This window comes from Sander lucioperca, chromosome 2 (genome assembly GCF_008315115.2).
Source record: "Sander lucioperca isolate FBNREF2018 chromosome 2, SLUC_FBN_1.2, whole genome shotgun sequence".
In the NCBI taxonomy this organism is placed as follows: Eukaryota; Metazoa; Chordata; class Actinopteri; order Perciformes; family Percidae; genus Sander; species Sander lucioperca.
Window position 1 is genome coordinate 84,807 of NC_050174.1, and position 12,265 is coordinate 97,071.

Genomic DNA, 12,265 nt, shown 5'->3' on the forward strand with positions numbered 1-12,265 from the left:
TAATCATGTTTTGTATCTGGCTGTCAGAATGTTAAAAGTGTGAGAAGAGAGCACAGACTGCAGCATGGAGACCAGCCCAAACCTAGGCGGGATCCAGGAGCGTGCTCCATTTACGGCAGCTTTGTGCACTGTTTTTTAATAGAATGCCTACAAATCTGGACATCGTTTGGTTAAAACATGATAGTTGCCGAGGGAAAAGCATCATCCTGTAGAGCCGACATCCTGTTTCGTATGTAAAGCCCAGTGCAGACCAAAGATTCACCACGAGACGAGTTGAAACTTGCAACTTCTTGCAACGCGTCGGTCTGCAGCGTTCTGAAACCTGCCAGTTCACACCAGTGAGACGAGACGGTGTATCATCTCCATAGCAAACACTCTTTTCAACTTCCGACTTTTAGGCTTTTTTGTAGCTGGATACATCATTTGTTTTCTGTAAATGTGAACATGGATGACGTTAGTGATAGTGAGATGCTTGCTACAGTTGCATTGCTAGTGATGAATCGGCGAAAACACGTTTTATTTCTCTGATTCACGGCTTTGTTCTAACGCCGCTGGGCGCTCCCTCTCTTCAGTCACTCTATGTCTCGCTCCACCATATAACGTTACCGCGTTATCGGGCGGTCGTTGAGGCTCCGTCTAAAACTCTGCCATATCAACCAGCTGTTTGTAACATAAAATAAATAAAATGGATCATAGCTCATTTTATTTCTATAGTTTATAGCTGACTTTACCAGCTGACTTCTCTATTGGCTGTTGAAACAGGTGACGTCTCTTACGTTCTAAAACCAGCCTCTGCAACTTGAACAGTTGAGTCGCAGCGAAACCATCAGCTGGTTTGAGTCGAGCTGAGACGGCGAATCTTTGGTCTGAACTGGGCTTTACTGTTCTCCAACTCTCTTCATCATTCTGAAACCAGATCACGACAAATGTTGAGTGTGACTAATTTTAACTCCTGCCACCTGAAAAGAAAATTTGAAAACAAAAAATTGTCTGATGTTTCTATTTTTAAGTTACATAATGTAGGTAGGGTAGGAATCTTGATTTGCTGGTCCAGTCAGAGAGACTGAGGGGAAATGACACAGAGTTGAAGATATTTTAAAAACCTAAAAGATTCAAGGATTTTGAAAAAACATTCGGGGCTGGAGCCCCCCCCGTCTCGCTCTGCCCCTGGCTACTGGAAATGTCAGCCCCACTTTGTCCCTGCCGTCAACGTGTCAGAGGGCACTCAAAGCTGATTAACGCCTCAAGCTTTCACACACACCTTCTACCCAAATGGTCTGAAGAACAAATAAATCATTAGATCCCAGTGCAGATGTGAGGAGAACGACTGTACTCGGATGTGTAAATCTGCCAGATGTGCTGACCCCATTTTTTCCAGACTAAAGTAAGAGGATCAAAAGGGTGATGTATAGGGTGTCCGTGTTTGATCTGGCCCTCCACACACTCAGTGACATGTTTCACCTGGTTATGATTTGTGTGACCCATTTTATCTCTCACCTCCCGCTCAGCGTAGTAGAAAAGATCCTCGTGCAGCTCTCCGTCTGTCAGAGCGATGATAACACTGGCGGTGCGATAACCTGCAGGCAGAAAGAATTCAGTCACCCCTCCTGCTTGCAATTATACACTCTTATCTTATCCTCCATGGCAAATAACCATGCAGCAATGTTGAGATAACTGCCATTTTGTAGCTTTTCCAATAGCATTTAAATCGTACAATTATGAGTTACATCCCTGAAGGTGTGAACACAATTAACTCATTCACAAAGTAAATTCCAAGTCAAGGAGCTAATCCACACTGTCACTTAAACTCAGTGGATCCCACCTGTTTTGGCTTGGGACACTTTAAAACAGTGACGTCTTTACATTAGGGGGCTCCACCAGATGGCGCTGTGGAGCAGTGAACGACATGATCAATAATTCAATGTAACTAATAATATATAATGTATATGCATATTCTTTGTAACTAACATTCTTGCTAGTTTTATTACATATTACAAAGGTAGCGTTGTCCAATATATTCCAAATATCTTCCTATGGGCCATCTACCTAAGGTCAGTAGTCTGCTACTTTAGCTTTTTAGCATTCATTAATCAAGTGAGCAGATGAAAACATTATGCACATGTTCGGCGCGCTTTCAATAATAAGCTGTAGGGCACGAACATGTTGACCCCATAGCCAATAAAACATAATAGAACGACCTACGTCAAAGACTTTTTTTGAAACATAATTGATGTGTTATGGGCATTGCTAGCCAGCTACTAGCTAGCACAACTGTCAGTTATGTTTGTTAGCTACTACTAATAGCGAGCCAAATACAGCGAAGCAATATGAATCAAGTTGACAATTTATTAAAAGTTACATTTAGTACATTGCCAATAGAACAGAAATTAGAAATTACACGTTTTGGGACCACACCAACCAGAAGATTTCAATATCATTCAGTCTGGAAAGGACAAAAACCGGAATCCGTTACTCCTGCTCCGCGTTATGTTAATATGTACAGTTGTGATTTCATGTACAAGGTGCTTTTGTGTTTGGATTCATTGAGCAAGTAGGTTTGTGTGTAGTTTTATTGATGAGTTGGAGGCTGCCCATACAGTACAGAGTTTATTGTGCCCCACCATCAATGCCAGAGACGTCATTGCTTTGAAAGTATATAAAGTCAACTCAAAGCCCTTCATTCTTTGTTAATATGTAACATTGAGCTGTGAGCAGGTTATTTAATTTGAATAATTTGTAGGCCTGAAGCCATTCAGTTAAAAAAACAACAGTCAAGTTCTTTTGCCCTAACTTTTCATCATCTCACAACCCCTCAGATGTATCTTGTGACCCCCGTAGGCGTCCCCCATAACTGGGAGCTGCTGACTTGATGCAAGTACCCATAGAAATTAGAAAAAGAATTGAGCATACATTCTAAAAAAGTTCTGGGTTATCCTTAGTTACGCGAAACAATTGACTGCGTTTGCCCTGTCTAAGCAAAGAAAAGTAATACCCACCTTCGGTTTTTCCATTCAGTTTTAAAAAAACAGAATCAAAATGTCAGGATTTTCCTGCTGCAATATCATGCAGCAGACTTTTTTTATTTTACCCTAACTTTTTAAACATCTCACAACCCCTCAGATGTATCTTGTGACCTCCTTTTAAACCCCATAGCTGGGAACCACTGAATAGACAAAATTGGTCATACATTAAAAAATGTTCTAATTTATCTTTAGTTATTTGAAACAATTTACTGTTTGCCCATCTAAGTAAAGAAAAGTAAAACACACCTTCGGTGTTTCCATAGTATATCTGCTCACTGGCCTGTGAAAAAAAGAAAAGCTGGTTTGAAACAGTAGAATATCTATCTGGTAGCATGCAGTACATAAAGGAACTGCTCTAACAAAACAGCCCTTTAGCTCTCTGGACACTGTGTTCAGTTTGTTCTGGAGCCAGTTTGGAGATAAAACAACTTGTTGTTGGACATGCAGAGGTGGCTCACCCTCAGGATGCCCTCATGCATGAAGGTGTCTCCCCCTGGTAGAACCCTGTGGAGCTCCTCCAGACCTTTACGAATGCGTTCCCTGAGCAGACATACAGAAGACGACGTAACCCACATTGTTGATTAATCTAATCTAATTGAAAAATATTTCCTTTGTCAGATTCATTTGTGAACATACTTTGGACTACAAACAGACACTGTGAGGCATGGTGGTGACGGAGTCATAGTTTCCATCAGGGCAGCATTTGCAGAAAAAAAACAGCAATGTATAACACATGATGGATTGAAACAGTCTTGGTTTGTATTGGCTCGAGAAAGAATCACGCAGATTGACAGGAAATGGGCCCTTTGTCGAATAAGATATGAGGGAAGCAGTGAAAGTGAAAATATTTTGTGACACTGCTGAAGAAAGATTAGACACGTAAAGTGCCCACAGTGTGTCAAAAAACCACATGATGAAGTAGTTGTGCAGACCGACGACATTGTAGACAGATAACTCGAGGGAAAGTATCTGTCTGGAATCTTCTTGGTTATAAAAATCCAGAGGGATCATAACTGCATGGTCTGCAATAACACTCATTCCTCTCAGCTGCATGATAGAAAAAAGCAAAGGATTAAAAGCGGTTTTGAAGGGATCTGCACCCACCTGTCTTCTGTCAGGCTCATTAAGATGCTTCCCTCAGTGGAGAACACAATGAAGGACATCCGCAACTGTGGACTGGGGCAAGGAGAACAGTAAGATACACTGAGGTCAGTGATCATTCATGTATGTTTTCCCACAGACACTGGATGACACAATTAGGATTTATTTTACCTTATGAATTTATGAGCTAGATGTTCAACAAAGTTGTAGATTTCTGTCCAGTGATGCTGCACACTCCCAGATCTGAGAAAGGAAAAGCCAAATGAATGTAATTGTAATTTGTAATGTAATTTTCACCACTGCTGTAGATCTAAAATGCATGACCATGGCCAGATTATGAGACATTGGGCCCCTGGGCGCAGACTTTTAAAAAGCCTTGCACCACCTCCACACTACACAAGACACAGAATGACTACTGTACACGTTTTGTGTCTCTTAAAGGACAAATCCAGCACAAAATGAACCTAGGGGTTAATAACTCATGTGTACCGAGTTGACCGTCCTCTGGGATTTGTTTTTATGCTAATCGAATGTGACCAGTTTTAGCACAAACTGCTAGTTAGCTTATAACGCTAGTCGTCGGGGCACGGGTAAAGTAAAAAGAAATCGCTATTTCTATACCACTAACAAGGCTCAAAATAGCATAATGAGGGTCCCTACATGTAAACCGAAGCATTGAGAACTTTGTAAGTGTACAGACAGTTTATTAAAAAGAGTTTATAAAGACTGTGCCAGTCGAACGACGAACGCCGTGTAACCAGTAACCAGTAACATAGCTCAAGCACGGCGTTCGTCGTGGTGCTATTTTGAGCCTTGTCAGTGGTATACAAATAGCGATTTCTTTTTACTTTACCCGTGCCCCGACGACTAGCATTATAAGCTAATTAGCGGTTTGCGCTAAAACTGGTCACATTCGATTAGCATGAAAACAAATCCCAGAGAACGGTCGACTCGGTACACATGTGTTATTAATCCCCTAGGTTCATTTTGCACTGGATTTGTCCTTTAATACTTGTTTTATGTCTCTTTGTCGACGGTTTGTGTCTGTTTTGTGGTTTCTTGTAATCATTTTATGTCCAATTGTAGTTTTAGATCTCTTAGTGGTCGTTTTGCGTCTCTTTGTTGTTATTTTGCATAATTTTGTGGTCCTTTTTGTGTCTCTATGTAGTCGTTTTGTGACTCTGTAGTCGTTTTGTGTCTCCTCATAGTCATGTTATGTCCCCTTGTAGTAGTTTTGAGTCTCTCTGTAGTGGTTTTGTGTCTCCTTTTTTTGTCTCTTAAGTGGTTCTTTTGTGTCTATGCAGTTGCTTTGTCTCTTTGTAGACATTTAGTGTCTCCTAATAGTAATTGTATGTCCCCTTGTAGTAGTTTTTTTTCCCTCTGTGGTCTATTTGTGTCTCTTTGTAGTTGTTTTCAATTCAATTTTATTTATAGTATCAAATCATAAGAGTTATCTTGTCACTTTACAGATAGAGTGAGACCGGGTTGACTTGTTGGGTCTTTGTAAATTATAGAGTGTGGTCTAGACCAACCCGGTCTCACGCCAGTTCGTGAAATAGTCACGTTATTTTGATTTATTGATTCGTGTACAGGTCACGATTTTCTCGTTTATTTCGTGTACAGGTCACGATTTTCTCGTTTATTTCGTGTACAGGTCACGATTTTCGAACGTTACCATTTCACGAACTGCCATGACACTGGGCTGCTCTGGGGGATGCAACAACGGGGAAATTAAACACCACAACGGGGAAAATAAACGCCACACGCCGGCGACAACAACAGGATGGACCGCCACACGCGGCCACAACGGGGAAATTCAACGGCACATGTCGCCGACAACAACGGGATGGACTGCCACACGGGGACGCGATCCCCGGGCGCAGGGACACGATCCGCGGTCTCTGTGGCACGCAACAACGAGGACATGAAACACCACAACAACGGTACGGTTGAGGTTAGGAAAAGAAGATACTGGGAAAGGAACCGTCACACGCAGGACACGCCGAAAACAACGGGACGGTTGTGGTTTGGAAGAGAATAACGCAGAAAGGAACTGCAACACGCCGGATGTGATTTCCGGTCTCCGGATTTTCTGCTTTTCATACTACTCCCTACCGTTGTCGTGCTGTGATCACGAAATATGCTTCCCATTTAAATACATTAAATTAAAATTCGTAATCACCACACGTAAAAAAACGACATAATTGTGTTCTGTTCACGAATCAATAGATTCAATAACGTAACCATTTCACGAACTGCCATGAGACTGGGCTGAACAATTCCAGTAATTCCCCCAAGAGCAAGCATTTAGTGCGACAGTGGCGAGGAAAAACTCCCTCCCTGTTTTGCATCTCTTTGTAGTTTTGCATCTCTTTGTAAGCCTTTTGCATCTTTTTGTAAGCCTTTGCATCTTTTTGTAAGCCTTTTGCATCTCTTTGTAAGCCTTTTGCATCTTTTTGTAAGCCTTTTGCATCTCTTTGTAAGCCTTTTGCATCTCATGGTAGTTCTTTTATGTCTATTTGTAGTTGTTTAGCGTGTCTTTGTAGTGGTTTTATGTTTGAAGAAGTCATTTTGCATTTCTTTGAAGTCATCGCCCCCTGACCCCTGGGCCTGTGCCCAGTAGGCAGGATCCAAAATTAGCACCATCCACCAGCCAAATGCTGGTTAAAAATCAGCAAGGAGCTGGTAGATATGCTTCACTCACCAGCCAAAAAAAAGTAAATTTTGGACCGTGCCGGTCAGTAATTTGTCAATGGTTTAGACTTTGAAAGTGAAAAGGAGCCTAGAAAGAGCCTGCGGAACAGTCCTGCATGAGTAAATGCTTTGGGCAGCACGGCTGGTGCTGCTGTCGTGCTCCTCAGATTACTGTTAACATCTCTATAAATGCACCTGCAATTATACCAGTGTTATTGTACCCTCATTACGCCTTCATGCATCCAGCTCCGTCATCACAACTCTGATCCCTCTTTGCTAATGAACTCCAAACGGACCTGCTGTTTACATTTCTGCTTTTAGTGGATTCAGTGGTGAAAGAAGTAAATGAAAATGGACATTCGTCAAAAGACTGCAATCCTGAGCACCAAACCACACCACAACCTTGTCTTAAACAGTGGTGAAAAAAGTATTCTTTACTACTTCTTTACTTAAGTAAAGTTACTAAAACCAGACTGTAAAAAGACTCTATTACAAGTAAAAGTCCGGCATTCAAAATTTACTTAAAGTATTAAAAGTAGTAAGTGGCATGAAAAGTAAAGTACAAGTACCTCAACATTTGTACTGAGGTACAGTACTTGAGTAAATGTACTTAGTTACATTCAACCACTGATTGGATTGTAGCAAGGGACACAAAGTCCTCTATATCCTGCTCTGTTGTTGTTAGGAAAGAAAGATAAAGGGATAAAAGGTTTAGGAGGAGAGAAGCTTCTCAGTATGGATTATCTAATTATCCGAAGATATCAATATAGATACAATACAGTTGTATCTGGTTACAAAAGGGTGAGGCAGTTTGTGAGCTTGCTTGTATCAGTGTTTATGCTTATCAAAATGCCTTTTATTTAAACTGTGTTTTATAGTTTGTTCTGAACATTTTGAAATGGAACACCTGGGGATCAGTTTTATGCAAATACCCTAAAAAGGTACATTTAACCCTTGTGTTGTCCTCGGGTCAAATTTGACCCATTTTTATATCAGAATTATGGGTTTCTTTGAACCAAATTGCCTCAAAATAACATGAATGCGTGGATGTATGTTGTATGGAACCCATGTAACATTCTTGGCAGGTAAAATTAATGATTACTTTCATTGAATTGTGGGTGTTTGTTTTTTTTCAATTTTATAGCATTTGAAATATACTGTGATCCACTCAACATCCTCTGATCTTAACTATCAGTCAAAATAATCCACAATTTCTGTTTTTTTAAACAAAATAAATCTGTATTGTGTCATTTAAATGTTTATTGACTATGTATTTAAAAAAGCGTTGAAAAAAGTGACAAAAAAACGTTTCAAAAAGCGTCAAAAAACTTTGGAAAAAGTTCATTTGCAATTTTGACCCGGAAGGACAACAAGTTTACGGTCTATGGGAAGACAACACAAGGGTTAAGAAGATATGTGAAAATACCCTTAGAACCCAGAGGGTTAAATATTGGCATCGCAATATGATAAAAAACATGTCGGTCGACCACTACTCTGCAGGGAGAGCTATGAGAGAGGGAGATGGACGACTGCAGTCCTAACGTCCACATAAGACAACATTTGTTGTTGACCAAGGCTAGTTGGCAAACATGTTGGCTTGTGGTAAAAATAAAATGAAATATAAACAAGTAGTTTTAAAGTGCTCATATTATGCTCATTTTCAGGTTCATAATTGTATTTAGAGGTTGTACCAGAATAGGTTTACATGGTTTAATTAACAAAAAACACCATATTTTTGTTGTACTGCACATTGCTGCAGCTCCTCTTTTCACCCTGTGTTCAGGTCTCTGTTTTAGCTACAGAGTGAGACCTCTCACTGCTGTAACATCTTTGTTGGGAGTCGCACATGCGCAGTAGCTAGGTAAGGATTACATGAGCTAGCTAGCTGTTTGTTTCTACAACTTCAGTAGTACAAGGCAGGATTAGCTGGGAGACTTCTTCTAAACGAGGGCACACTTCCAATTTTGCGTGGAATACCTGCAGAACAGGGACATGTAAGTAGTTCTTTTGTAGATTATGGTGAACTAGTGTGTGTTGTAGCAGTGTTTTGCTATTCAAAACGAGCTAACATGCTAGCGCTAGCATGCTACAGTTAGTCACCTCGTTTCAGCTAGTGACGTAAAAAGCCCTGCTGATTTTGAACAGCTCACCCGGAGACTGAAGGAAGGCCACATTCAGAAACCAAGTTTTTTCCAAGTTTGTATGCGTGTGGAAGCACCAGAGACACAAAATAACACCCCAAATCCCAGAAAAAAAGTGATTTCTTTCATAATATGGGCACTTTAAGCCACATTTGCAAAACACAGATGTCAAAAGGTGAGCACTCTGTTACAGCCTGGCTACATTAAGTGCCAGAGGAGCTGTGTGCCTGTTTATCTACAGCATAAAGTGCATTCTATTTGACTCCTAGTCCGGAAAACTCAGGTAAACACTGCTCGTGTACGACATTGACCCCTTTTGAGAACCTTAAATAGTTTCCACTTGACTCACTTTGTTGATGAGATTGCTCAATTCCTGTTTAGCTAAATCAGTAGAGCATGGAAATATGAGTTTTCACTTACAAATACATCATGTACTTCCCGCAGACAACTGCAAAAAACGCTAAGAAGCATATCACACCTCATCAAAAATGTTAACAAGTCAATGTTAAGTCAATGTTCAATGTGGTAGTTCTGATCAGGTGCCCATGATGCATGGCTGAAAGAAAGCACAGGTCAGAAAAGACATGGAAAGTGTTTCTAAATCAAGACTAATGTATCCAACTTTGCAGAGAGGCCAAACATCCTGTGTCCTATGTAAGAATCACAGACTTTGTTAGAACTCCAAGAAGATGAAGAGATGTAACGATGCTCTTTTTCGGTACACACAATTCTGCAAAAAAAAACAAAAAACAACTGCCCACGTGGTATATGTTATGTTAATGAGGATGAACACCAGTCTGTGCATCCCACAGCTGACTGATGAATGGGGGAAACATTTAACACACCACTAATCATTACCATCTGTAGACACATGCAAAGCTGAAATGTAAAGATCGAGGCCTTTTAGAGCAATGCATCATCGGCCCATCCGTCCTTCTTTCTGCACGACAAGACACCAGGGGGCGTAATGATAACAGAAAGGGTTATGACGTCATGAAAACATTTCGGCAGACCATGATGGGAGAAGCACAGGAACAACAGAACATATTGCAAATGTACTTCATGCATGAAGTCTTTTTTTTTTAAGGCCATAAGCAGAGACAGGTGAGTGGAATATTCTCAGCCAATAAGATACATACAATGCAGGATATCACAAAAAGAATATATTTCTCTTATTCAACTGGATGTTATTTAACAAAGTTGAAGTAAGAGATGAGGCAGGATATAGATCTGTTTGGTTTGGTTGTTTTGAACATAAAACATTTTCATTTGCAGACTTTTTAGAACAAGCATGGGCTACAAAGGAAGACAGCATAGATGATTTTGTCTGGAAGTAAAATTCCCTGTTATTTATTTTGTTTTTGTGTGTGTGTGTATGTGTAGTTTTTTGTTTTATTTATGAAATGGTTAGTTCAAGTTGAATTTATGGGTTACACTATTGTGTTGTGGCTGCTGTAATATGTTTTCTTTATTCTTGATTTTGTGCAAAGTAGAGTATGTTGTGTGTGGACATTGGACCTGAAGCTATGGATAAAATGTTTTTTGTATTGGTGTCATGCAATTCCATGTGGGATGGGTCATTTAGTGGCATGACACGTAAATAAAATATATCACATATCTTATCATATAGCAAATGTTTGTATTGGAATTCAACATGAATAGCTTTCACTTGTCAACAGAGATCATGCTGAGTCATCATGTGTGTCAGGTAACTCACTTGTCCAAAACAAAGTAGAGATCGAAGCCTCCAAAGCATGAGGACGACCTTGGCTGCTTCTTGTCCTGGTTCGGTCCAGCATTACCCGCAGTAAGAACAACCAGCGCAGCACCAAACACAACTGCAAACCAGGAGCTTCTACTCCAACACAAAGGCATTATTCCACCTGAAGAAAATCTCATAAAACCAATTTCAATAAAGGAAAAAAAGTTGCAAAGTTAATCCTCCTTGCAGGGTCTTTTTTTCAATCCTCCACAAGTGTCTTCAGCATAAAAAACGAAGAAGAAATAATCCAAAGGAAAGCAGTGAGTGTAACTCAGAGGTTGAAGTGGAGGGGAGAGAAGAGAGAAAGCATGAGTGAGTGTTGTGGGTCTCTCACTGTGGTTGGGACCCTTCTCATCACTGCATGCACAAAGACAAGAAGAGCTCCACAACCTCCCACTGCTGCTGCTTTTTGTTAATGACAATACCATGCAACAGAGAGATCCTCAGACCCTGGAAGTGTTTGCAAAACTCTCTTTGTGTTTTCAAGTCTCTCTCTCTCTCTCTCTCTCTCTCTCTCTCTCTCTCTCTCTCTCTCTCTCTCTCTCTCTGCAGAGGAAGAGAGGAATGAAACAGAATGTGCTGGCTTGTCCTGCCGCCTGGTGGTGATACTGTAAGTGGCTGGTGGCTGCTTTTAAACCACATGATCATTATAAATATAAACTCAGCGAACCCGAATACTCTGTAACGGCAATAACCTTTGAGAAGACCATATTTGTTTTGAAGAAACTGTGTCAAAAAAGTCTGATTTTATATTAATAATAATAATAATAATAACAATCTTTATTTGTAAAGCATGTTACAAAGTGCTTCACAAAACAGCAAAATATAACAGGCCAGTCATAAAAGCATCAGGTTTATCAAAAAGAAAAGACTATGAAGTGTATAAAAAACTTACGGAAGAGGATAGAGCCACATGTGAGAAATCTATTTTAAAATGTATTAGTGTAGGTAAGAATAGTAAAAACATTTTTAAAAGAAATAAAAGACAGTTGGTTGGAGGGTCAAGCTCAAATTAAACTAGGAAAGGATCTCCGATAAAAGTACTGTATATTTTAAGAAGGGACTTAAAGAAGATAACTGACTCAACTGATATCCTCGGGCAGATCGTTCCAGAGCCTCGGGGCCCCGACTGCCAATGCTCTGTCTCCTTTAGTTTCCATCCGCGCCTCTGGAACAGATAGAAGACCTCTGCCCGAGGATCTCAAAATGTACCGGCGTGTACCAGGAGATCAGAGATATACAAGGGTTCGAGGCCACGAAGAGCCTTACAAGTGATCATTAAAATAAAATCTTAAAATCTATTCTAGAATGTTGTCTCGCATTAACAGACCTTCCTCAATAGCGCTGCAGAGGAGGGTCTGGTGAGTCCACACTGCATTCAGGGATGGGAGAAAAATGTGCTCTGGTTTATTGGTTTATTTCTTTAAACCAATTACAATCGTCTTGGGCGGTGCTAAGCACTGAGTGGAGCAACGGCGCCTCTGCAAAATAACCTTGGGAAGGAACTTGTTTTGGTGGAACGTGTACGTTCAAAAGTAGTTTTA

The 12,265-nt window shown here is 40.4% G+C and overlaps 1 protein-coding gene across 1 annotated transcript in view; it reads right to left on the reverse strand.

Moving 5' to 3' along the window:
- LOC116053883 (anthrax toxin receptor 1) overlaps positions 1-11,427 on the reverse strand; it is a 42,674-nt gene extending 31,247 nt beyond the window's left edge. Inside the window, exons 1-6 of the mRNA XM_031305096.2 lie at positions 10,677-11,427; positions 4,296-4,367; positions 4,128-4,199; positions 3,482-3,563; positions 3,270-3,303; positions 1,498-1,577 (exon numbers count right to left, since the gene is read on the reverse strand). Of these exons, the coding sequence (XP_031160956.1) occupies positions 1,498-1,577; positions 3,270-3,303; positions 3,482-3,563; positions 4,128-4,199; positions 4,296-4,367; positions 10,677-10,858 (522 nt within the window). The 5' untranslated portion in view covers positions 10,859-11,427. The remainder of the gene's footprint in view (positions 1-1,497; positions 1,578-3,269; positions 3,304-3,481; positions 3,564-4,127; positions 4,200-4,295; positions 4,368-10,676) is intronic.
- Positions 11,428-12,265: the final 838 nt, after the last annotated feature.